This window comes from Setaria italica, chromosome VI (assembly GCF_000263155.2).
Source record: "Setaria italica strain Yugu1 chromosome VI, Setaria_italica_v2.0, whole genome shotgun sequence".
NCBI lineage: Eukaryota > Viridiplantae > Streptophyta > Magnoliopsida > Poales > Poaceae > Setaria > Setaria italica.
In genome coordinates this window covers 14,466,262-14,490,559 of record NC_028455.1, presented here as the reverse complement: position 1 = coordinate 14,490,559, position 24,298 = coordinate 14,466,262, and the positions used below count along the sequence as shown (strand labels likewise).

Genomic DNA, 24,298 nt, shown 5'->3' with positions numbered 1-24,298 from the left:
GCGTACTCGCAGCACTCCACGTCGCACTCGTATGCCTTCTGGAAGGTTGTGCCGACGGTGATGACCCCGTTGGGCCCTGGCAGCTTGAGCTTGAGGTAGGTGTAGTTGGGGATGGCCATGAACTTCACGTAGCACGGCCGTCCCAAGATGGCATGGTAGGTACCACGAAACCCTACCACCTCGAAGGTGAGGACCTCCTTCCTATAGTTGGAAGGGGTCCCGAACGTGACGGGCAGGTCGATCTGCCCGAGAGGCGTCACCTGCTTCCCTGGCACGACGCCATGGAAGGGTGCCTTGCTAGGACAGAGACGGGAGCGATCGATCCCCATGGCGTCGAGGGTCTCGGCGTAGAGGAGGTTGAGGCTGCTGCCCCCATCCATGAGCACCTTGGTGAGACGCGTCGTGCCGACGATGGGGTCGACGACGAGAGGGTAGCGCCCTGGATGCCGGACGCGTCCAGGGTGGTCGGACCTATCGAAGGTGATGGCCGGTCCGGACCAATCGAGGAAGGTCGGAGTCGCAGGCTCGGCCGCGTAGACCTCCCGGCGCTCCAGCTTTTGCTGGCGCTTGGTGTCGTACGCTGCAGAGCCCCCGAAGATCATGAAGCAGCTGTCAACTTTAGGGAAGCCGTCTTCCTTCTCTTCGTCACCCTTCTTTTCCTCGTCGGGCTTCCGCTTCTGGTCACCTTTCACCGGATTGCCCACAAAGAACCTCTTCATGAGGTTACAGTCTTTGTAGGCGTGCTTGACGGGGAACTCGTGGTTCGGGCACGGCCCCTCGAGCAGCTTGTCGAAGAAGTCGGGAGCGCCTTCGGGGGGGTGGCTGCCCCCGCTTGCGTTCGACCGCGGCCACGAGGGGGCCTCGCGCCGCTGCTTGCCCTTCTTCTTGTGCTGGCGGTTGGAGGTGCCTTCGTCGGCGTCCTCTTCCCGTTTCGCCTTGCTCTTTGAGCGATCGAAGATCGCTCCGACAGCCTCTTCGCCAGAGGCGTAGCTAGTGGCGATGTTGAGGAGCTCTTCCGTGGTTCGCGGGCCTCGGCGCCCTAGCTCGTGGACGAGGGGCCGGCAAGAGGTCCCTGCTAGGAAGGCTCCTATGACGTCGGCGTCGGCGACGTTGGAGAGCTCGGTGCGCTTTCTGGAGAAGCGCCGGATGTAATCCCGGAGGGACTCGTCCGCCCCCTGGCGGTAGCTCCGGAGATCCCAGGAGTTGCCAGGGCGTGTGTACGTCCCTTGGAAGTTTCCTACGAAAACCTCCTTCAGGTCGTTCCAGTTGCGAATGCGTCCTGAAGGGATATGTTCCAACCAGGCTCGCGTGGAGTCTGCCAGAAAAAGGGGTAGATTGCGGATGATAAACAGGTCATCATCCGCCCCGCTGGCTTGACATGCAAGCCGGTAATCGCTGAGCCATACTCCAGGATTTGTCTCCCCCGAGTATTTGGCTACACTCGTGGGTTGCCTGAAGCGTGGCGGAAAGGGCGCATTTAGGATGCGCGCGGAGAAGGCCTGAGGCCCTGTCGCTCCGGGGCTCAGGCTGCGGTCTTCCCCACTGTCGTAGCGCCCACCACGGTGGACGTGGTAGCCTCGATCTGCTCCGTCCCCCCTGTCCGCGCGGGAGCGTCTCTGCACGTTCAGGGTGTCGCGGGCATCGCGGGCGAGACCGACGCGCTGGTGGACGGACCGAGCCTCGCCTACCGCGGGTGGCGGGGCTCGTCGGGCGGATGCAGCCGGATTCGCCCCGGAGGGGGTTGATGGACAGATTCCCCCCGCCGTTCCGGGGGCGCGCCCTGCGTCGCCCGACTGGCGTTCTGGCTGCGTCGCCGAGACGCTGAACTTTCTGCCTGCTGGACGGCGGCGCACTCGAGCAAGTTGTGCATCTCTTGGCGTGCCCATCGATCCTCGGGCGTTGCTGGCTCGGGGAGCTGTCGGAGCAACACTGCCGCGGCGGCGACGTTCTGGCTAGCGCGAGCAAAGAGCGGCGGACGCTCTTCGTCCGCACAGATGCGTTCCTGGACGTCGCGTGCCCGTTGTCGCGCTCCCCCGTCGTGGTGGGGGTGTTCTACCTCTTGGCGAGCGCTTGCGCGCGCTTCTAGTTGCTGAGAGCACTCTGGGGCCCTGGGTAAGGCCCCAGTTGTAGCTGCGGCGCGCGAGGGGGGAGCCCGTTGCCTCCCCTCGGCACCATCGCCGTTGGACCCCTCGGAGTGCGCGTCAACCATAAGGCACTCGCGTGAGGGGCGGGGACTCCCGTTACTGGAGCCAGTGTCGGAGATTGTCCTTGCCACACCCACGAGCTCGTTGCTCGCGGGCGACGTGGTCAAGGACCGCGCTAGGAGGCGACCGTAAGTCTCCGTGGTGTTGCGCAGCCCGAAGGGCTGTCCCTCTGGTGAGGTCCTTCTGGTAGGCGACCGGCCGCTCGCCGTCGTCCTGGCGGCGGGGCCGAGGGCAGTGGGACAAGCGGGCAAGACGAGGACAGGGATCAGCTCGATCCCTTCCCCGGTGGCCAGGAAGTCCAGGATCCCGAAACGGATCAGGGAGCCCGGAGTAAAGCCGCTATCGCAATTGGCCATCTGAGGCTGGAGATGTACGCGCAAAGGTCCCCTACCTGGCGCGCCAACTGTCGTTGTCAAGATCAGCGGATCAAGACTTAGACTAGTAAATTTCTTTTATGCGCGTAAGCCTCACGTGGTTGCGCGGGAGACACATGTTTAGACTGGTTCGGGCAAAGGAAGCCCTACGTCCAGTATCGAGGATGCTCGTGTTGCCTGCGCGGGGGTTCTGTAGTAGGGGGTTACAGATTGGCGAGAGAGGGACTGGTCCCAAGTCTCCTTGGTGTTTACGCTCTTAGGGAGAGTTGTAGTGTACTATGGCGTGTGGGAGAAGACGCTGATCGATCGATCCCCCTTCTCCGGCCCTGAGTTCCACCTTTTATATCGCAAGGGGATGGCCGGAGTTACATTTGGGATCGGGTAAAAAGAACTGTAAAGAGTAGAGTGTAGAATGGTAAAAAGGTACGGCAGGAAGGAGGAGCAAGATCCTAGGCGTCCGATGCCTCTGCCGGCCCTTGACGAGTGTTGGCGTGCATGCCGGAGGAGGAGGTCGCCGTGTGCCAAGTGTTGTTCCTCCCTTCAGGTAGCTCCTTCGATGTTCGTAGGTATCAAATCATGATGAGGGTGCTCCGTTGTTACCCCAGCGTCTGTTAGGGAGGATGGTGGATGCCGCTGCTCAGGCGACGGCTGCTGAGAGGGAGGGCGTCACATCCGCGCTGCTGGGTGCACGGGACCCGAGGGTGTGTGGGGCCCGAGGACAGGCCGCTCTTTCCTTTGCTCCGGTCGGCACAGGTCATGAGTACCCCGCGGCGAATGGGAGCCGGCCGCCGACACTATAGCCTGCACAGGGCGGTCGTGTGGGGTACTTGCGCCGGGTTGCGTGAGGGGCGCGGTCGCCCTGCCCTCTGCCAGATCTGTGGCGCATTTATGGCGAGGCCGACGAGGGGACCCTACAGGATTTGTCTGTCTTGCCCATGTGGACCGCATCCGAGGGGGATCCCGGCCCCGTGGGCCCCAGTGCACCCGACCCCTCCACTTGGGGTCGGACGAGGCGGAAACTCCGTGGCGAGAGGTCGGGCGCCCCCGACCCTGGGATCGCGGTCGGGCGAGGCGGAAACCTTGCGGAGGGGGGTCGGGCGCTCCCGATCCTGGCGCCTGGGTCGGGCGAAGCGGAGCTTTGATCATGCTTAGGTGGGCTTGGGCTTTCATGTTTGCTTCTTTAAGCGGTGTTTTAGGGGATCGTTAATATTTCCCCCCAACACATAGTTAAATTATGAATATATAAATTGTTATGTTCAACGTTTTCTAAAAGCTAGATGAATATATATAAAATTATTGAGATATGGGTTAGGTTTTTTGTTATTAAATATATTTATTTTATAAATATAAATTTTTTAATTGCGGTTTGTTAGACACATGCGTGCCGCACTAGTTATTTATACGGAGAGAGTTTGCCTTATTAGCTGGAAAAAAAATTGAGAAGAAAAATTACCCCGCAGGACGGAGCCTCCATCTCTCCTCTCTTTTCCCCTAAACCCTTCTTCACAGCTCATGGAGCCGCCGCCCAAAAGCAGCTTGTACTGGCCGCATCCTCCGCGGTCTATGCGCAGAACCTCGAACGGTGCTTTGGAACTCCGAACCCTAACCCCGGGTTCATTTTTTCTGTTTTGATTGTAGCCGCAGGTGGCCGTCAAGAGCTTCCCTGCTGAGCCCATACGCGCGCTTCTTGCACACCAGGAGGGAAGCTATCTCATCGGTGGTGGCAGCAATGGCAACTTGTTCCTTTGGGAGGTGAGGGCATTGTGATTTCTTCCTGATGGGTGAAAGAGTTGGTATTGTGGTTGCTAGCTGTGCTTTTGTTTGAGATTGATGTGAAATGTATGCTGTGTGCTTGGTTAGTGTCAGTGATGTAAAGGGTGGTGTCAAATGGATGTCCCTGGGTGGCGGATAATCAAAATTGAACCAGGGGCTTCTTGTGTTCCAGTTGGTTCCTGAAAATCGGTGGGGGTTCTTCAGCTTAGGAATCTGTCTCCAATAAAATTAGTTTTGTTGGGTTTCACCCAGAGCAAACATCACCTCCGAAGCCGGCGAGAACTAATTTACTGACTTCGGTGCACCTAGTCTAATCCGAAGCTGTTGGACCTTCGGACGAAACTGACACTCGTAACAACCAAGGTCTCCTCTTCATCTTTCTGTGTGCAGGACGGTTTCGCTAAGAGGACTGGGAAGGCTTCACGTCCGACACCTTGACGGGAGAACCGCGAAGCCGGGTCATGACCCGCCTGAGGCTACGGACCCTTGCCAAAAGGAAAATGATGGTTGAAAGAGGAATATTCTGCGAATGTAGCAGTTGAACGTGGGTATAATTGTAGTCGTGCCGATTCGACATGGCATGTGTAAATATCAAATTCCCTTTTTTTTACACAATATGCCCCGAATGTAGTGGTTGAGTAAGGGTACATACGGTATGATGTAATGTAACTTTATGCCCCTATATAAGGAGGCAATACGTTCACTGTAACGGGACTGTTGAATGAAAAAATGTTTCCTATTCACTCTCACGTGCATCATCTCCTTCTGAGTTCGTTGCTTTAGTTACAACGTGTTGTCCCCAACATTTGGCGCCCACTGTGCTTAAGCCAGAGAACAACCCAAGATGCCTCCACAACGGAAGAAGAGAGCTGCTACAGCACCCGAAGTCGAAGAAGAGGGCGCACAACTTGCCATACCCGAAGCTGAAGATCAAACCCAATCTGACAGGGAAGAGCGTTTTGCAAGAGTTGAGCAGGCCTTGCGGATAAGGGCAATGAAGAAAAGAGCTGCACCCGAGACTGATCAGCAGAGCCAACCGCCCGAAGATCCCGAAGCCATGGATCACTCTGAACCGGAAGATGAGTTGACCTCAGTCCTCCGAGAGCTAGAAGAAGTCAAAAGAAGAAAAGAACAACTGGCATAGCAAATGCAGGCACAAAGAGAAGCATCAAACAGGGTGGCAATGATACACGAGGCCAGACGACAACTAGAGCAACTACAAAGGGAAATAGCAGAGCTAGAATTCCCACAACACAACGCACAACAGCCTGCAAACTAGCAAGAACAAGATTTCAATGTCAACCCCACACGAGCCACCCACCCATTACCAACCTTCAGTCAGAACAATCAACAACAAATCGCAAACATGTTTCTAAACATCGATGAAAGCTCGCCAGTGTCCATCGGTCTGCAAACTGCCCCCTGGCCGGCAACATACAAAACGGTCACCTTACCAAAGTTTAACGGGCAAACAGACCCACAACAGTTCATAATGAGTTACGAAGCCGCTGTAGCTTCGACTGGAGGGGACGATGTTGTCCTAGCAAAATCATTCATCATCGCATGCGAAGGGGCAGCACTCAACTGGTACTCGCTACTCCCACCACACTCAGTTTGCAGCTGGCTAGATCTCAAAGCGAAGCTCACACAGAATTTTCAAGGCTTTCATCACCCCGTGACAAGCGAGGCAGATCTTTTTCTTTGCAAACAGAAAGATAAAGAACCGCTTACCAATTATGTCAAGAGATTCATCCAGCTTTGCTCACAAGCACTGCAAGTACTTGACTCCATAGCAATTTCAGCATGCATTGCGGGTCTCAGCCCCGGGCCAACAGCCTCCAAACTATCCAGAAAGCCACCGAAAAATATGAACGCACTGTTCCTAGAGCTCGACAAATACATACGGTCGGACGAGGACCATCGAAGAAGGGTAGCAGAGCGAAATAGTCAAAGACAGGCAGAAAAAAACAGAAACTGGCAACCTTCGCCTTACAACCAGACACAAAGCAAGAACACGCAACTCCATCGGGTTAGCGCAATTGAAGAAAGCCACCAACAAAACCAAATGACAAATGCAACCCAAAACCAACCTCACACCCACAACAACCACACCCAAAGAGGGGGGCATTCAGGCAGAGGCCGAGGTCGGGACAATGGCTCACCGAGGTCAAGCAGCCAGAGCAAGCAACAAAGATCATTCTATTGCATCTATCATGTCAACCAAAATCATCATAACACAGAGTGGTGCCCCAAAAAGAAGGAAGAAGAAAGAAAGGCTGCGGAAGAGGCAGCAAGAGCAGCCGTACAAGCACCCAAGACAATACATCACACAACATTTTACCCACACCCAGCTTCAAACCAACCCAGCTTCGCCAACTTCCAACAACCAATAAATTGGCCTCACCCACAACAAATACAACCCCAACAACACCCAGCCTCGCAGCCACACTACCCAACTCAAGCGCAGCATGCACAAGAATTGCCACCTCCACCGCCAGGCTACCTACCCAAATACCAAAGCTAGAGCCAAACATGCCAAACAACAACCAAAACGCCTTACCTACCTTTGGCATGATAATGCCAATAGCCGTCGGCTTCGCTCTAGAGTTTGACAACAAGAGGCAAAGGCGAAATTATTTCAGAGAAGTCAATGTAATCATCCCAGATGGGCCACTGGCAAAACAGATTGGGCGCACATACCGATAACGTTCACAAGTGAAGACTTTAAGCTCAAAATAGCTTCGCACAACAACGCAATAGTCATCGAAGCATTAATTGCAAACTGGACGGTTGGCAAAGTCCTCGTTGACACAGGCAGCTCCGCGGATATCTTATTCGCTAACGCATTCAGGGAAATGAAAATCGACAAGAACGTGCTAGAACTAGCAGAGGTTCCGTTGTTTGGCTTCGGCGGGAAGCTAGTGAAAGCCCTCGGAAAAATTGCTCTGCCAGTTTCATTTGGAAATTGTGACAATGCAAGGACAGAGCACATCACCTTCGATGTAGTGGAGATGCACTATTCGTACAACGCAATCCTTGGGCGTGGATTCATTAACAAGATGGATGCAACCATCAGACAGCTATTCCTATGCATGAAAATTCCCGCACTCAAGGGCGTGATCACAGTGTATGGCGACCAGCAAATGGCAAGAAACATTGAGAGGGGTTCAACCCCGGGTCAGAAGAATGTTCACCATCTAACACCCTCAGAGAAAATAGAAAACAATGAAAATAAAATGCCCTATGCTGAGCCTAAGAGGGACAAGGATGAAATCAAAATCAGCACCGATGGCAAAACTAAACGAGTACTCCTAGATGGGTATGTTACCGATAGATTCATCACTATCGGAGCCAACCTTGAGCCCGAAGAAGAGTGAAAGCTGATTGAATGCCTCAAGAACAACAAAGACATCTTTGCCTGGTCACCAAATGACCTAAAAGGAGTAGATAGAGAAATCATCGAGCATGGCCTTGACATCAAACCGGGGGTGAAGCCAAAAAAGCAAAAGTTAAGGAAAATGTCAGATGAAAAGGTTCGCGCGGTAAAAGGTGAAGTTGATAGACTACTGGAAGCCAACATAATCAGACCCATCTAGTACCCGAATGGCTCGCCAATACTGTACCAGTACAAAAAAAGAACGGCAAGTGGAGAATGTGTATCGACTTCATTGACCTAAACAAGGCTTGTCCGAAAGATGATTACCTCTTAGAAAGAATAGACAAAGTAGTAGATGACGCTGCCAACAGTGAGATGCTTTCGCTGCTGGATCTTTTCTCAGGGTACCATCAGATCAGGATAAAGAAAGAAGATGAAGGCAAAACTAGCTTCGTAACACCATTTGGCACTTTCTGCATCGTCCGCATGCCAGAGGGGCTCAAAAATGCAGGGCAAACCTTCTCAAGAATGACTGCAACAGTCCTAGATGATCACCTTCGGTGGAACATACTGGCTTATGCAGATGATATTATCGTCAAAAGCGTGAAATGAAGCGATCATGTTCTAGACCTCGCAGAAACATTCGCCAACCTGAGATTAGCAAACTTAAAGTTGAACCCCGACAACAAACCCAGACAAAGAGGCAAAGTACTAGGCTGCCTAGTGACAACAAAGGGAATCCAAGCAAACCCAGACAAGATACAAGCCCAGTCAATAAGGCAGAGCCAACCTCGGTAAAGCAAGTTCAGCGGCTAACCGGCAGAATAGCCGCGCTAAACCGATTCATTCCCAGAGCTGCAGAGTGAAGTGTAACAACTCTACCTAAATTAAGTGCTTTTAACTATAAACTAGTGGTTAATCCCTAATTAAAGAGGTGAAATGACCATTATAACCCTAAGAAGCTCTTTTTGGAGTTTTAAATAAAACTTGGAATTTTATATACAAATATAAGTTTCTGCTCAAATAAGAGTTGTAAAACTTTTTAATTCAAACAACTTTTGTTAAAGGCACTTTGACTAATTCGGAGTGGAAGGAAGTTAAAAACAGCAATCAAAACCGGAATACTAAAGGACTCTAAAAACCTCTTAGAAACCTGGAATTCGAGTTTTCCTCCAACTTTGCAAGCTTTCATCTCACGAATTCCTATCTAAACTCGAGTCAGGCCCTTAATGAAAGTTGTAGTACCTCGAGTGTGTTCCATCTTTGTTACACTAACCCAGGTCCAAATCGTGCCAGAACCTGTTGAAAATCTCGGTCAAAGTAAGCTAAAACAGTCAACTCACCCCTGATGCCTTAAAATCCTAAGTCTGGAAAACTAAGCAGAGTACACCTCTTGGCGAGGGTGTTCCTCCAATTTTTTGAACTAAGCTCAAGAAATACCCTAAATAAAAGTTGAAGTCCTCCGTTTGTAGAGCAACTCTTTCAATAACACCTTGGTCTAATTCGACTTGGAAGCTGCCCAAAAATCGACTCAAACATGGCTAAGTCCCTAAAATCATCCTACCTCTCCGGCCAAATTTGGCTAAGTCTGGAATTCCAGATTTTTAGCAAACTTTGGCACAAGATACCTTCAAATCCTTTCACAATCTAAACCGACACATTAACAAAGTTTGAAGCACGTCCCGAGTTGAGCAAGTTTGTTTAAAAGAGTTTTGGAAGTTGTGTTGAAAAATCTGAAGAAAGATCTCCCTAAAGCTGGTCGGGCTTGCTGCCCGAAGGGAGCCTCGACACCCGCGCGCCAGAGCACGTTCGCTCGCGCGCCGCGCGCCGCGTGGCCGCCGGCCACCGGCAGCTCGCCAGCGCCCTATCACCGGCACGACAGCGACAAGACGAGGGCCACGGCGCCCAACCCGCACCTGCGATAGGACGGGGCGAACGCCGGGCTAGCCAACCGCCGGCTGCGCGCGTGTCGTCTTCCTCCTGCCACGGCTCTGCTCCGCCAACCCCGTTCCGCCTGTCCGCTGGAGAAGCTGCCACGCCCATGGCGTCCCGCACCTCCGCCTGCTCGCCCAACCCCCACGGTAGCCCTCCGCCTCGCCCGCCCGACAGACCGGAAGCCCCAGACGCGCGTCGCCCAAGGCCAATCGCCGCCAGAGACCACCCGGAGCTCCGCCTCCTCTGCCCAATGGCGCCGCTGGCCAATGGCCGCCTTGCCCACGCACCCGCTGCTCCCGGCCTTATCCATCCCCCACTGGAGCCCCGCCTCGACGCTCCGCTCCACCATGGCCCTATAAAAGGGCCCCCCTCACCGGCAACGCCACCCCTTTGCCACCGCCCGCACATGCGCCACCGCTTTCTCATCTGCGCCGCTGCTAAGCTCCCGTGGAGCTCACCCCTTCGCGCCACCCCGTACTCCGGCGACTTCGCCGCCCGCTTCGTCACCTCTCCGCGCTCGTCTCCGAGCAGTCCGTCGCTTTCCCGACGTCCGCCGCCCGCACCGCCGCCAGCCAAGCTCTGCTGCCGCCGCCGCGTTCCGCTTCCTGCCGACCATCTCCGTCGCCCCAACCCTGCCAAACCGAGCTCAGGTGAGCCCCCGCGGTCTCCCGGCCACTTGTTGTCCCATCATTGCCGGCGAACCGCCGGGAATTTTCCCACCGCCGCCGCGCGCGCCCCGGGGGACTGCATTGCTTCGTCCCCATTCTTTCCAGGTGCCTGGCGCAAAACTCAGGGACTCCTGCGTAGTTTAACCTTAAACCTAGGGGCTAGCTTGCAAGTCTGCCACGGCTTTTCTTTTAATAATAGGCAGAAAAAGGATTTAACTTTGGAAATGCCCAGTAAATCCTAGAAAAATCACAAAAATACCAAACCACTTTTGTTGGAATCCTTGATCTGTCTAGTTTCTAATAAAAATAAATTTCCTCGTGTTACTGTGGTAAATAATATCCATGCTTTTAATCATGGTTTAGGCCTTTTAAATCCTAATAAATAGAAGAAAAGTGGGAAAAATATGAAACCAACTCTGTGATGCTTGTTTATATGTGTAGAAGCTCAGAAAAATGGTTAGGGCTCTGGTCTAACACTTTAAGTCACTGTTTTGACTTTAAATTGGTAATCTAAGTACAAATCTTCCTGTTTGCATAATAATTGTTCCAAAGCTCAGAAAAAGGTGAAACTAGTTGGGTTAATTTTGTTTTGCTGAGAAGTTTGCAAGAAAAATGTAAATTGTTATGCAAATCAGAAAGAAGAGCACCTTCGTCATTAAGCATGTGTAATTACAAAGGAAATAGAATAAATAGTTAATCTTCTCCAAAATTTTTGAAAAATTCACCAATGCTCCTGTAATCCAACCTTAATACACTGGTTAAGTTTCACCCCCTGTTGCACAGTAACTTTAAGGATAGAAAAAGTTAAGTTCATTTTACCTTAAATAAAGAAATGCATATAACTCCTTTTTAAGTCGTCCGTTGGCCCCTAAACTTTTACGGTGACCTAGTGATAGCTTAAAAGAGATACGGTAATTCTATCAATGCCTTTAACTACTGTTTGAATAGGATGTCATTTTTGGTTAATTAATCAACCTAAAAGAATAAGAAGGAAAGCACACACTCTAATACGATAAATAAATGGAAACCGAAAGAGGTACATAAAAACATTCAGAAGTAAGTAACTATGCTAATGCACCCATACCACCCAAATGCGACCCTTCACTCTCTTTATGCAACTCTAAAATGCGAGAAACTATATATGTACACAATCGCCATTCAACGCGAACTCAAGTTTAAAGCGACCACTTCCGTTGAAGTTAAAAGAAAGTAAACCTCACATTGTTATGGCTGTTGTAACTCTTGTTTTCAGCCATGCCTTGTGTCGTTGATTAAACGCGCGAGTCCAACTAAATGTTTGCATGTGCATATCATATAGAAGCAAATCTCGCCGACGGAACTTACGAGCTCCACCCGGCACCGGAAGAAGACCCCGCTGCGGAGCTTCACCCCTTCGAAGGCAAGCCCGAACCGGAGCAAGACCCCAAGGACCCACTAACTTTTCCTGAAGGCAAGCCCCGGAGCATAAATTCCTATCTTTGAATACTTGCAATATTATTGATTACCTTGATTGCGCATTTACGTTTCTAGGAGTTGTAATGAAACCTTAGATGCATGAATTTAGTACCTTGTTTGAATACTAGTTGCTAAAGTCGAGTAGTTGCAATGCTTAATAGGCTTCGGTAAAAGTCGAGTGATTTCCCGTCACTCGCGAATTATAGCAGTTGGCCCCGACACGTGCCTAAGGGATCGATGGGGACGGCTGACAAATGAAGCGACACCTCGTGGTGCGCGGATGTCGTGAGATTAGGTTCGCCATGCATGGTTAATAAATTCGAATCGATTCGTCTGCCTCTCACAGTTTGGGACTACTTGATCGCTATTCTGCACTGAGTAACGATGAAACATGCTTACGAGATTAAGTTGATGCTTGTCATAAATTGTTTGGAAACTATACTTGCCTAGTATAAGTTGCTAATATAGACTGGTTAATGAACTTAGAACTTGAGCTAAAATATTGAAAGTAAGGACCGACTATAGACGCTTTTGGCAAAGCAAACCCAAAGCCAGAAAGCCTTTCATGTCTAAGTTTTGGTGATAATAGCTATCACCCAACGGGTCAGTCTTGCTGAGTATTAGTTGCTCAGCCTTGTTGTGGCTTAATCTTTTTAGGTGATGTTAATAGTTTGGTTGCTGGTACCACTTGGCCTACCCAGCTCCCTCCGGGCTGGACAGTCGAGTGGGATCCCTCCCTGGACGACGAGGGAAGGGATTTTTGATGTCATGATCGGCTTCGTCGTGATGTCATGTATCGACGTTTAGCTTCCGCTTGTTTTATTTGACTTTTCGAACCTTGCATCTTATTTTGAATTTCAGAACTCTGATGTAATAATTCGAGAGACTAAGTTATGTGATGGAATGTTGTAACCTCTGTGCTACTCACCTTCGCGTGAGCGATGCTTCTCGATCCTGTTCATGTGGTTAATCGGATGAAATCCGACGGTCGACCAGGTTGACTTGCTTAAAGTGCATAATCGCGTGTTAGGCAACTTCAATGCATTTTAGTCAGGTTAATTTGGGCGGTTCCGCCACAGCTGGCATCAGAGCTCGAAGCACGGTACGGAGAACAACAAACCTTAAAACTCTTTTTCTAACTAAAATTTGCAAGAAATAAGTCGAGAAATTCGTAAGTTCGTTAAGGATGAGTTTAGTTCGAGAAGCCCTAGGGGAATTTTGGGTTGTTTTTAAGGTGGCTAATAGTTATTTGTTATCCTCTAACTTCCAGCACTGGTTGCCACGTCTATCATACGTGTGCCGAAATCCGCATCGCGAGTATGCGAAGGGTGATAGGAATTCGATTCCAACGAGTCTATCATCACGGTTGTTTCGCCCACGTCTATTATACGTGCGCAGGTTCCGTATGTTAATGCATGCGAAGGATGGTATGGTTCGGTTCCAACAAGCCTATCGTCACGGTTGTTCGCCCACGTTTATTATACGTGTGCATGATTCCACATCACAAGAATGCGAAGGGTTATAGGATTCTATTCAAAGGAACCTATTTCCACGGTTGTTGCGCTGTCCATGCAGCGTTAAACGCATGAGTGCCATTTCTATAGTGAACGGTAATGATTGTGGACGCTTTCGTGAGTGCTGGCACGGAAGGTTCAAGCTGTGATGTGTTTTTCTGCAGGTACACTAACAACGTTGCGTACGAAACGATGCCTAGTAATTTGACTAGTTATTATAGTGAGAGTCGTATTGTTGCCTTGCCACCGGCACTAACCACGTAAGTCCAAAGGTTTTTGACAATTATTTTTGGTTGAGAGGACGACTAGTACGTGCATGCATTAAGAAATAAAAATCGCAACCTAAGGAAATAAAACAAAACTCGAGTGCGTCGTAAAAAGAAATGCACCACGTTAAGGATTGTCTAGCTGTTTTTTTTCCGCCATGCATGGTAAAATAAATCTTTCAGGTGGATCCGCATGATAACTCCAGAAACTTTATATAAGAAAGTTGTGTTAAATCTCCCAAGTAAACTGCTGAAATTTTTTCACAAAGTACTACCGTTGGGGTTGAGAGTTGTGATCAGTTTTGTGACCCCCTGTTGGCTGTTAGCCCTGAGTGCACACCTGCGGAGTTTCTGCTGTTTCGACCACCTTAAGGACTTTTTCTGCTAGTAGTCCTTTAAGCAAAGTTTCTCAGAACTTAGTAAAGAACTTACTGGTAAAATTTCAGCTTTATTAGGTCTCTGATTTTGAATTTATGTTCAGTTTATCTTGACTCGGTCTGAAAAATTCCAGCATGTACACTTAATGGGAATCTGAGATTATCACCTTGTTAGGTGATGTTCTAGCCCTACCTTTGAATACCAAACTTGTTACACACTATCTAAAGAATATTCTGGTAAAATTTGAGAAATTTTGGATGAAAACTTGCTGAGTTATGAGCTTTTCTCTAACTACCAGAAATCTGTTTTGATTTCCAACTGTTAACTCCGTTTCTCACTTGTCCTTGGTTACAGATGTTGGAGGTATGCCCTAGAGGCAATCATAGAGATGATAATATTCCATTTGTATCCATGATTTTGTATGTTGTGTTCATTGAATATCCATTGAAGACTACTTGAATTGATTTGCAATTATGTGAATTGTATGTGAAACTCTTTACTTGTATGGTTATTCTAAAGTTGTCCCTAGTCGGAGTTCATGTGAGGACACACATGAATATTAGACTACCACATGTATTAGTTGATGACTATGTTTCACAAGTCATGGACATGGAGATGTTGAACTAATAATGTGGACACATGTGGAGACATGTGCTAGGACTGACCCAACATGAGAAGTAGTTCTCTCTTTAAACAACATATACGCTTTGTCCTTAGACCTGAGATTGTCGCATGTATTCTAGATGTGGATCGACCTACTTAGGGGCTATCAAACGCTACGTCGTAACAGGGTAGTTATAAAGGTACCTTTCGGGTTTATCAAGAAGCAAGCTATGAGACATGGTCAATCAAGATGGGATTTGCCCCTCTCTGATTGAGAGTGATATCTCTGGGCCCCTCGAGTGATCGGATCCGAAAATGCATGGCCATGCTACGTACGGTTAAGAGTTAACCTACAAAGGGATTCCGAGTCACAGGATCGAGAAAGAGCGGTCGGCTTGAAGCTAGACCAAATATCGTGAGGCAAAGGGAATAGCATGTATATTATGTTGTGATGGTTCGTCTGATATGATCTTCGTGTGCGTATAGGAGTTGGCACGTCTTGCTAGAGGCCACTACCGACTATTGGGCCGAGTAGGAGTACTCGGGCCATGTCTATATGTATCCGAACCCATAGGGTCGCACACTTAAGGGGCTGGAAGCCCAATTCGGATCTGATCCGAGTTGGATTAGGTTTAGAAGTACTAATGGGCCTCGGACCCAGAGGCCCGTTAGGAACCGGATCCACCTCAGGCGCAGACCAGCAGACGAGGGTGCGGATCTCGTGGGCCCCCACTAATCTCGCCATAAATGCGTCGCGGCTCTGGCGCGTAGAAAGGCGCCCGCGCTCCTCGACGTGACCCGCCACAAGTACCCGGGCGGAACACTATAGTCACGATCGCACATGCTACAGCGACCGCGGCCTCCCCTGTTCGCTGTAGGGCACTCATTACCTGCGGTCCCCAGCACAGGAGGGAGTGCCGCCTGCTTTCGCGCTCAGACCGGCGACAGGGACACGACGTCCGTGCTCCACGGACAGCGCGCAGGACTACAGGGGTCAGCCATCCTCCACGACGCGCCCCGTTGCGGTGGCTGAACACCATCATCATGCCTGGCATCAACGGTCGACTAGAAGACCGCCGACAAGATCCAACGTCAGCCGCCCCCTTCCGGCGGCCACACTGACGGGAGACAAGGGCCGGAGATGAAGGTGGCGACCTGGGAACTTGGTCCTTTCCCCTGTGTTTTACTTTACTTAGCTTATCTCTTTTACTTCTCCACACACCTGGCTCACCTGTAACCCCTGTGTCCTCCTTGCGCTATAAAAGGAGAACCAGGGGCCCCAAGGCCAGGGGGACTCTCAAACCAACATAACCCACATACTCTCCCGACGAGCATCAGTGCACACCCAAGAGACTTGGGACCAGCTCCCTCTCTCACCTGTTTGTACCCTCTACTACAGACCTTGCGTGAGTAACACGAGCAGCTCCTCATACTGGACGTAGGGCTATTTCTGCCCAAACCAGTCTAACCCCGTGTCCTCTCACGCCACCATCCGAAGCCTTACGCGCATAAAAGAAATTTACTTGTCGTAGTCTTGATCCGCTAATCTCGACAACGACAGATGATCACCCCCACCATCGCCATTACCTCCAGCACCAGTAGCCATATCTATGTACCACAATTTATTTAGCTCATGTTTGCAAATGAATAAATTATGAACAAATTAGGGTTTTTTCCCACAATTTATTTAGCTCAAACATAACATGTAAATGAAAAGTTTCTCCATTATAGTTTATTATAAAAATGACTAATTACATACCTCTATTTCATCTTATTATCTCTATATACCACAATTTATCTCGCTCATATTTGCAAATGACTAAAAATATGAACAAATTATATTTTCCCATAATTTATTTATCTCATATTTGTAACAGACTAAACTATGAAATTATTCCTCTAACCTCATATCAATTTCTTTGATTAATACGAAACATAGCATCCAAAAAATTGTAGCTTATTCTAAAAATCACAAATATGAGCTCTAAATAACACATGCATATAAATGAAAATTTTCTCCATTGTACCTTATTCTAAGAATCACAAATTACTCTAGCTCCATAAAACTTAGTATACTAACCATGTATCAAGGGAGGATGAAGTTTATAACTTTTAGAACATTGAATGAGTAAAATCCCCACGAAATGGTCAAAAATCTAGCAGCACCTTCCCTATTTCGCCATGAATGGATGAAGCCTGAGCTGGAAGAAATGGCTCGGGCAGGAGGAACAAAACGTCTGATTTATAGGAGGGAAGTTAGTACCAGTTGAGGGTTCCAACCGGTACTAAAGGTCACCCGTTAGTACCGAGTGGAGCCATTAGTACCATGTGTAAGCTTCACCCAGTACTAAAGGGATCAGGCGGGCTTCTGTGGAACTAACTGTTAGATCCGGTAGTAATACTCACATTAATATCGGATAAAAAACGAACCGGAACTTAAAAAGCTTCTGAACAAATGTCGAGTTTCCAAATAATGATAGCGGCAACTTGGGTATCAATTCAAACGTGCCCACGAAGTGTCAGTTACTCCAACTTGGTTTGGTTGAAACCTTGGATAGATTAATGTTTGGTTGAGGCTGGAGCTACAAGCCAAAGGGATAGATTAATGTTTGGTTGAGGCTGGAGCGATACACGGTATCCTGACGCTTTTTTTTATTGCCTGCCAATCGCAAAATGTCCTTGAAACAACACGCCCGGACCACACGTCGGTCCGGTGCCTATCACGTGATCGCCAACGGTGGAACCTAGAAAAACAGGCCACCAAAGCCAGCCTCTGAATCTCACTCCTACCTGTCACCTCGGCTGGATGCCGCCTCTCACCCTCAGTCTCTCCCTGGCGAACTCGCCGGAAACCGGCGCCCGTCTATAACGCGGAGCCGCCACCGTCCCGAACACCTGCGCCTCACCCTGGGTCCTGGATGGGCTGGGTTTCGCCGCCGGCTCTTCGCCGTGCGCCTCGTCCGCCGCCGCTTCATCATCTGCCATGGCACCGCCATCCACCGAGCTGCTCCAGCCGAACTCCACCATGCGCTGCTGGTACAGTTTCATGGCCACCACCAGCATGAAGACCGCCCAGACGCGCGCCACCGTGGAGGAAACGTTCCAGACGAGGGTGAAGACGGCCGCCACGACAGCCTTCTTGTGGGAGCATGACTCCCAGGCGTCACTGAACCTCTCCAGCCAAAACTTGCCTGCACGCCATCAAAAGCATCCAAAATTAGCACTACACACACTGCACAATCACAACCCAAAAAGTTAAGAATATATGCCATAAACTTTTTCTTTGGTTGTTGCTCTTCTTATTGGGCGAAAAATAGCTGACAACACTAGGATAGGCATTGTGGTCTGTCCTTCACGGATGTTCAAGAGAGGTGACAAATCATGCTCAACTGATTGCCGTTTGCTTCCTGCCTGTGGTCAATAGGGTTCGTGATGTGTTTTGCCCGTGCTATCATATCATGGAGCTAGACACTATGATTATTGCCGGACAAGTGAAAGTAGTAGGTCTAGTTTAAGTGCTAGTGCCCTGCTATCATGAAAAAGAGAAGATATGGGTACGTGGAACCAAGCATAAAGTTCACTGCATTATTTGTTTTTTCTGAACCTAATTTTCATATATATTTTTCTGTTGAAGGAGAAAATAACAAAGGATGTTGTGTTTAATTCTGCTGTTGACATGAAACAGTATGGTAGGATGAATAGAATGAGAAGGAAACGTGAGGAAGGAACAAACGAGATGCAAAATAAGGTTTTGGACAGTGACAAGCTATCTAACATCTTCGCTCACTGATATCATGAGACGTGATGACTCTGATAGATGACTACATGTAGCGGAATTACAGGAATTCTTTGCCACAATCAACTACTTCATCACATGGTGTTTAATTACCACTTTGTTGTGGTTGTGGTTGTGGTTGTGGCCCTAATTGGTACGGTGGCACAAGGTTGCTTCAAATTAAAGCCCAAAAAACAGCACCAGTTAAAGAATCAAAGTGGAGATATGGTAGCACAACAACATCACACAGAAGACATCTACGATCATGTGTGGTTGTTGAGATGACATGCAAAAGTTGAATGAGTATGTCACGCACGACTCACGAGCCTAATTGTTGTTTATTTCTGTGTGGACTGAATGCCCGATGGGTTGGTGAGCAAAAACAAACACCAAACAGATGACCCTACATGCAGTAAGGGGACAGCTAGCGAGGATGGGAGACCAGATCTAGGATATGAAATATGTTTGCACAGGTGAGTGATTCATGTGCCTACACTACAACTGCAAAAGGATAAAGCTAGGAAGCTTCAGTACTGACAGTACATGCATGCCCTGTGGGTGAAAGAATCCCAGAAGAACAGTACTTTCATAGTCTTGCTAGCAAAGAGAATTTAACACCGCAGTTTCATCCCGTGACACAAGCTAGTATTCCAGATTAAACAAGCTGCAAATTTATTAGGTACTATAATCTGGTGGACTAGGATACATTTTGTACCATATGTTTTTCTTGAAATCTGGCTAGCTAAGAGAGCACCAAAAAGCTATCATCCAAGCAGAAAAGTCCAAGAGTAGGTTTACTAAGCTATATGACATGATACCTTGGTGATGATACATCTTGGGTAAACCTAACCATTAGAACTAATATTAGCCAAAAAAATTATTGTTTAGCATCAGCTAAAATGTATTCCCCAAGATGGACAAGGTGGCCAGGGTGACCCCCAGCACTTGCTTTACATGTAGCTACTATTGTCCTATTCACCCAAAAGTAATTTCAAAGCTAACATGGTTTTGTTACTAATCAGCCTTCGTGACACCAGTGATGACTGATGAGGATGAACACTAGTCGTTTGGAAAGATTCTCTCTTTACCTTTTTGCCCCCATGAATGAATATGAAAAGGAAAGGACACAAGGAGGCGTGGGCCATTAGGGACAGCATCTATCAGCTTCATACCGTTCGGGCATGGACCACGGCGTCAAATGACAATCAAGCCCTCCTTGACCACGCGACACATCGCACGTGCAAAAGGTAGGGGGGAATAACCGTGCCCCCTCCTCCGACGCGAAAGTTACAACTTACAAGGGGTATTATACTTCGGCCTCGGATCCGAAAAAGCGACCGATTTACTTTTACCCTCAGAATACCTAGGCCTAACTATGCTGTCACTCCTAATTTATTAGCTAACATAGGCTGAAGAATGCAGACAAGTCATGATTCTCCTTGAAGATGGTAAACATTAAGCATAGGTCAAATCATTCTTCTTTTATACATTATATACTATTATCCCTATACGAGGATAAAAGATGCTCTAATGAAGTAGCATTAAATTTATCATATTGCTATGCTATTTCCAAATTTCTAGTTTAAATTTACATGTGACACCTCTCAGCCTCTTGGGTTACATTTGGATTCATACTTTTTGGCTGAATGGATACGATAAACTAGAACAAGCAGGGTAAGTCACATTCAGATAAAGGACTGCTCAGAAGTCAGAAGCGCCACCTACCCATATTGGAGCACTACCAATGTGTATGTATATATGTGTGCAGTCCCACAAACCTATGCTCCTAACATTCACAAAATTCTTCTGTCCTATACTCCAGAGTTCACCTTGTAACTTGTTCATAATTACCGGGCCAGTGGCCACTAGCTATACACATGCTCTTGTGCCTTGGGGGACCAGTAAAAGTGAAAAAGTGTGTACCACGGTTATAGAGGAGAAAGCTTGGATCCAACACCAAAATTCTAGTACAAACAAAGCAGCCAAGGTTGCGAAAACGGGGTGTTCAAGTTAGAGTAGCTGACAAGCGGATCCATTCAACAGTAGAAATCTAGTGGGCCCATTTATCAGTGACTGGGTTTGTGTGTTCGGGTATGTTAGTTGTGTTAATGGCATGTTTGTTGCCGTGAAAAGATAAAATGGAGGTATTTTTTTTTACTTACCGTATCGTGCCAGCTGCGTGGAGTAAGAGGCGCACACCTTCGGGATGATGAAGACCCCAAAGAACACTGCACACACAAGCAGATCAAAGGCACAAAAAGTCAGTGACTGCAGTGGTTCTCCATGCACCTTTAGCTGTACATGTAAAGTTGCTGATGCTCCTGGTCCCAACATGCATTCCTACGGTTAAAGTTACTGCATCCTAACTGTAAACTGCTTCCTACGAAATGTTCATGAAATCCCCATGGCTGTGAGTTCTGAGTTCAGAAGCTTTTTCATTTTTGTTTCTTGTTGAAATGAAGAAACAAAAATAGGCTCTCAGAATTTACTGGGGTGAGAGTTAGCCCTTGTTTACTTGGGGAATTTGGGAGGTGCCAAATTACTGTAGCAACACTGTAGCGTTTCGTTTGTATTTGTGAATTATTGTCCAAATATTGACTAATTAGGCTCAAAAGATTCGTCTCGCAAAGTACAACAAAACTGTGCAATTAGTTTTTAATTTCATCTACATTTAGTACTCCATACATGTACCGCAAGTTTGATGTGATGAGGAATCTTCTTTTTGCATAGTGCCAAAGTTGGGAGTTTGGAGGTAAGAGAACAAGGGCTTAAAGAAGTTCACAGATGGTGATGCATGTATTGTTTGCTCCAAGGTACTTACCCAGTTTGGCCAGGGTCCAGAGGGTGACAAAGTTGCCACACCGGGCCATCGCAAACAGTAGCAATGCCAGCTGCAGACCAGAGCACATGTGTCCCTTGTCAGTACAAATCCAGAGATGTCCAATCTATGCCAGATACTACCTTCCAGCAGGTACAGTGTTTTTTGCCTATTATTCAGAGGAATTGGGTTTTACCTTCATGGTGGTGGCAGGTTCGCCAGAGAAGAGACACCTCAGATTTAGGAGCACCTCATTGATGTATGGCAGCACCAGCCTAAGCAGCCAGATGGCCTCCTCTTCCCCAACTAGGTAGCACCTCTCCTCGTCTCTCTCATCATCACACTCCACAGTTTCACCTCTGTTCATTATGGACTTGCGCAGGAACCGGAGGCCAAGGTAGATTAGACCGGCATATGAAGCTGCTGTGATTGTGCTGCAGAAATTCAGAAATTTGACAGAGAAGGTTAGGTGGCTGCTGCTGCTGTCAGCTTGTCACTCTTTACTGTGCAGTCTTTTAGATTCTGATAACTTCAGAATAACATCGCAGTAAACAGGAATTACTTGAAATTTAGGTCTTTGGCGTAAGAGGAGGAAATCAGCAAGAAAGTCCCTAATCCAAACACCAGTGCAGACTTTGACACGTCTCTCCACATCACCAAATTCACTGCAAAACAAGGGGCAGAAAAGAGAGAGATGAACCATCAGCGCCTGATTTTGTTAAACAAGCCTATCGAATTGGTTATGCTCTTGAGAGGGAAAAAATCTATCAAATCGGTTGGCATAGAGTAAGCGTTACCAATATTTTGCATTCTTTCATGGCTTCTGCTGGGCTGAGATGGTCTGCCCTGAATTTCCTCATACTCTTCAACTTCAAGACCATAGATAAATTCCATTAATTAACAAAAATGTTGGAACAAGAAGATCAAAGAACTAAAGAACAAAACAGGAAATGCTACTCACCTGGAGGAGTGCTGACAGGCTCTTGCTTCGGAATCCGGCGAGCAATCGCCGGCAAAGATTTCTTCTCTGAATAAGTCAGAAAGTGCATAATTGAAATTAAAAGGAATTAGGGAACCGCTCAAATTATAACTGGACTGATATTATATTCTCTGATTTTTTTAAAAAAATCACAGTTACCTGGAGAAGGTTTTGCCGTCTCGAAGTTAGTCATGCGGTGAACTACAATGGGTGTCGTCTTCTTCTCCACTGCATTTGGGGAGGATCGGAGCAATAGGTGGCATGAGACAAAGATCGGTGTGAATCAGAATGAGTTTCGCATCTGAAGAGGAATTCACCTGAAGGAGGGGTCATAGACTCCGGGTTGATCGCTCGGAGATCGATCGCCGAGGCTAATTTTTTCTCTGGACCATCAAAGAACAGGAAGATGAAATCGAACTGACAATTTCACTGACTCCAAAATAAGCGAAAAAAAGGGGTGAGTGGCCGAAGAACTGAAATTCACCTGGAGGCGGCTTCACTGGCTCTGGGTTAGCAGCTCTCTCATCTTCCACCGACAGCGTCGGCTTAATCCTTGCTACATTAACAGAAGGGGACAAGGAGTGATGCCATTGGAAGACAGGAATAGCAATCTGCAAGTGAAAAAAAAATGTAGAGGGAAAAATGGGAAAAGCTTTTTTCTGAAACTTCGTCTCACCTTTTGTCGGTGGCTCGAGGTCTTGGTCGTCGTCGTCCACTGCAACACGGCACCAATCGAGGAGCACAGTCACATTAGTTCATCGAGAGACGAATCTGGCAAGGACAATGGGGAGCAGCTACGGATTCCTTGCCTTGGTGCAGAGCAGTTTCGTCGTCGTCGATGGCCATGTGATCCTGATCCAGCATCTCCTTCTCCTCCTCCTCCTCCGTCTCCAACTCCTCGTCGTCCAATTCGTCGACGCCGTCGTCCAGCTCCTCCTCCACTGGTTCCTCCGAAACGCCCTTGGCTTCCTCCTCCTCTGGGGCCGCCTTGTGCACCTCGACGACGACCACCTCCTTGACCTCCCCTCCACCGACCGCCGCCGCGGGCGCAACCTTCTTCTCGGGCGTGGTGACCCTCGCCACGGCCCGCCTCGCTACCACCGCGGTGGTGGTCGTCGTCGTTGTAGTCACGGCGGCGGCGGCGTCGGAGCGCGACTTGCGGAGGTCCCCGATCGCGGTGACCGGTTCGGACGCCTTCCAGTTGCGCCGCTTCTTCGCCGCGGCGGCCGCAGCGCCCGTTCCGGCGCCGGCGTTGCCCTCGCTCTGGTTGCGGCGCAGGCGGCGGTACACCCGCATCCCCTCCTCGTCGGCGGGCTCATCGGCGCCCCCGGCGCTGAAGACCTTGACGCCGCCCTTGACCTCGTCCATCCTCATCCGCGTCTCCCACACCGATGCGGACCCCGTGGACGCCGCGGCCGCGCCCCGCACCGACACGCGCCTACGCCCGCCGGTGGCGGTGGGGGTACTACTGCTACCCGTGCCGCCGCCGCTCCCCTGCTGCTGCATTTTTGTAGATGCTGGGCTCGGCTCCGCGCTCTTGGCCGGTCGTGCTCCGGGCTTGGTTGCTTGCGTTTGGAGGCTGCCCCTCCGGGTGCGGTCTTCTGGTGGCGCTGCGGGATGTCCCCTTCGGAAATTCCTTCCCTGCTCTGCTCCTGGCTTGTGCCGCACTCAAGCGCAGAGCGCCGTCTCTCTGTGCGTGCTTTCGAGGTGGGCTGCGAGGAGCAGTGTGCTGCAGGCTTTACCGTTGTGAATCTGAGGTTCCTTTCCCTTTTCTTTTCTGTGTTGGTGGACGAGGGTGGGGTTGGATCGGAGGAGGGAGGAGGATGGCTTTTTGGTGTGGGGGACTGGTGGGTATGGTGAGCTGTGAGCAGAGGGCAATACAGAGTGGAAGCGGAGCGCTGGCTCCTCTGCTATGGACCTCTGGTCTGGTGGGGTGGTGGTGCCGGGTAGGGGCAGGGGCAGAGTGCCGGGTACGGGCAGGGGCAGGTGTCGCTTCGGGATCTTGGCTGGCGCCTGGCGGCCTTCGTCCGGGTTCCTCCGGGAAGGTGAGAGAAGTGGAGGGACGGAGAGGCGGCCGAAGTGGCTGTGATTGTTTCCGTGCGGCGCATTCCGCTCTGGCCGCGTGACACCGTCACGTACGCCGCCGCAGGGAGCAACGAGTGCGGAGGTGCCCCCGTGCG

General features: G+C 49.3%; 1 protein-coding gene across 1 annotated transcript; it reads right to left on the bottom strand.

The window, feature by feature from the left end:
• Window positions 1–17,069: 17,069 nt before the first annotated feature.
• LOC101782332 (reticulon-like protein B21) lies at window positions 17,070–24,008 on the bottom strand. Its single transcript, XM_004973100.3, has 12 exons — window positions 22,928–24,008; window positions 22,795–22,833; window positions 22,603–22,674; window positions 22,436–22,501; window positions 22,278–22,346; window positions 22,101–22,166; window positions 21,937–22,008; window positions 21,702–21,804; window positions 21,336–21,573; window positions 21,143–21,212; window positions 20,484–20,549; window positions 17,070–17,737 (listed from the first exon to the last, which is right to left on the bottom strand). The coding sequence occupies exons 1-12, from the start codon at window positions 23,622–23,624 to the stop codon at window positions 17,340–17,342; spliced, it is 1,956 nt and encodes a 651-aa protein (XP_004973157.1). The 5' UTR covers window positions 23,625–24,008; the 3' UTR covers window positions 17,070–17,339.
• Between the last annotated feature and the right edge of the window lie 290 nt (window positions 24,009–24,298).

Bases quoted from the DNA above. Each gene is read 5' to 3' on its own strand.
- LOC101782332 (XM_004973100.3), bottom strand. From the start codon at position 23,624: ATGCAGCAGCAGGGGAGCGGCGGCGGCACGGGTAGCAGTAGTACCCCC. The intron at 22,675-22,794 runs GTGAGACGAAGT...CTGTTAATGTAG, and splicing joins CCTCGAGCCACCGACAAAAG to CAAGGATTAAGCCGACGCTG. The intron at 21,574-21,701 runs GTAATTCCTGTT...GAATTTCTGCAG, and splicing joins GCCAAAGACCTAAATTTCAA to CACAATCACAGCAGCTTCAT.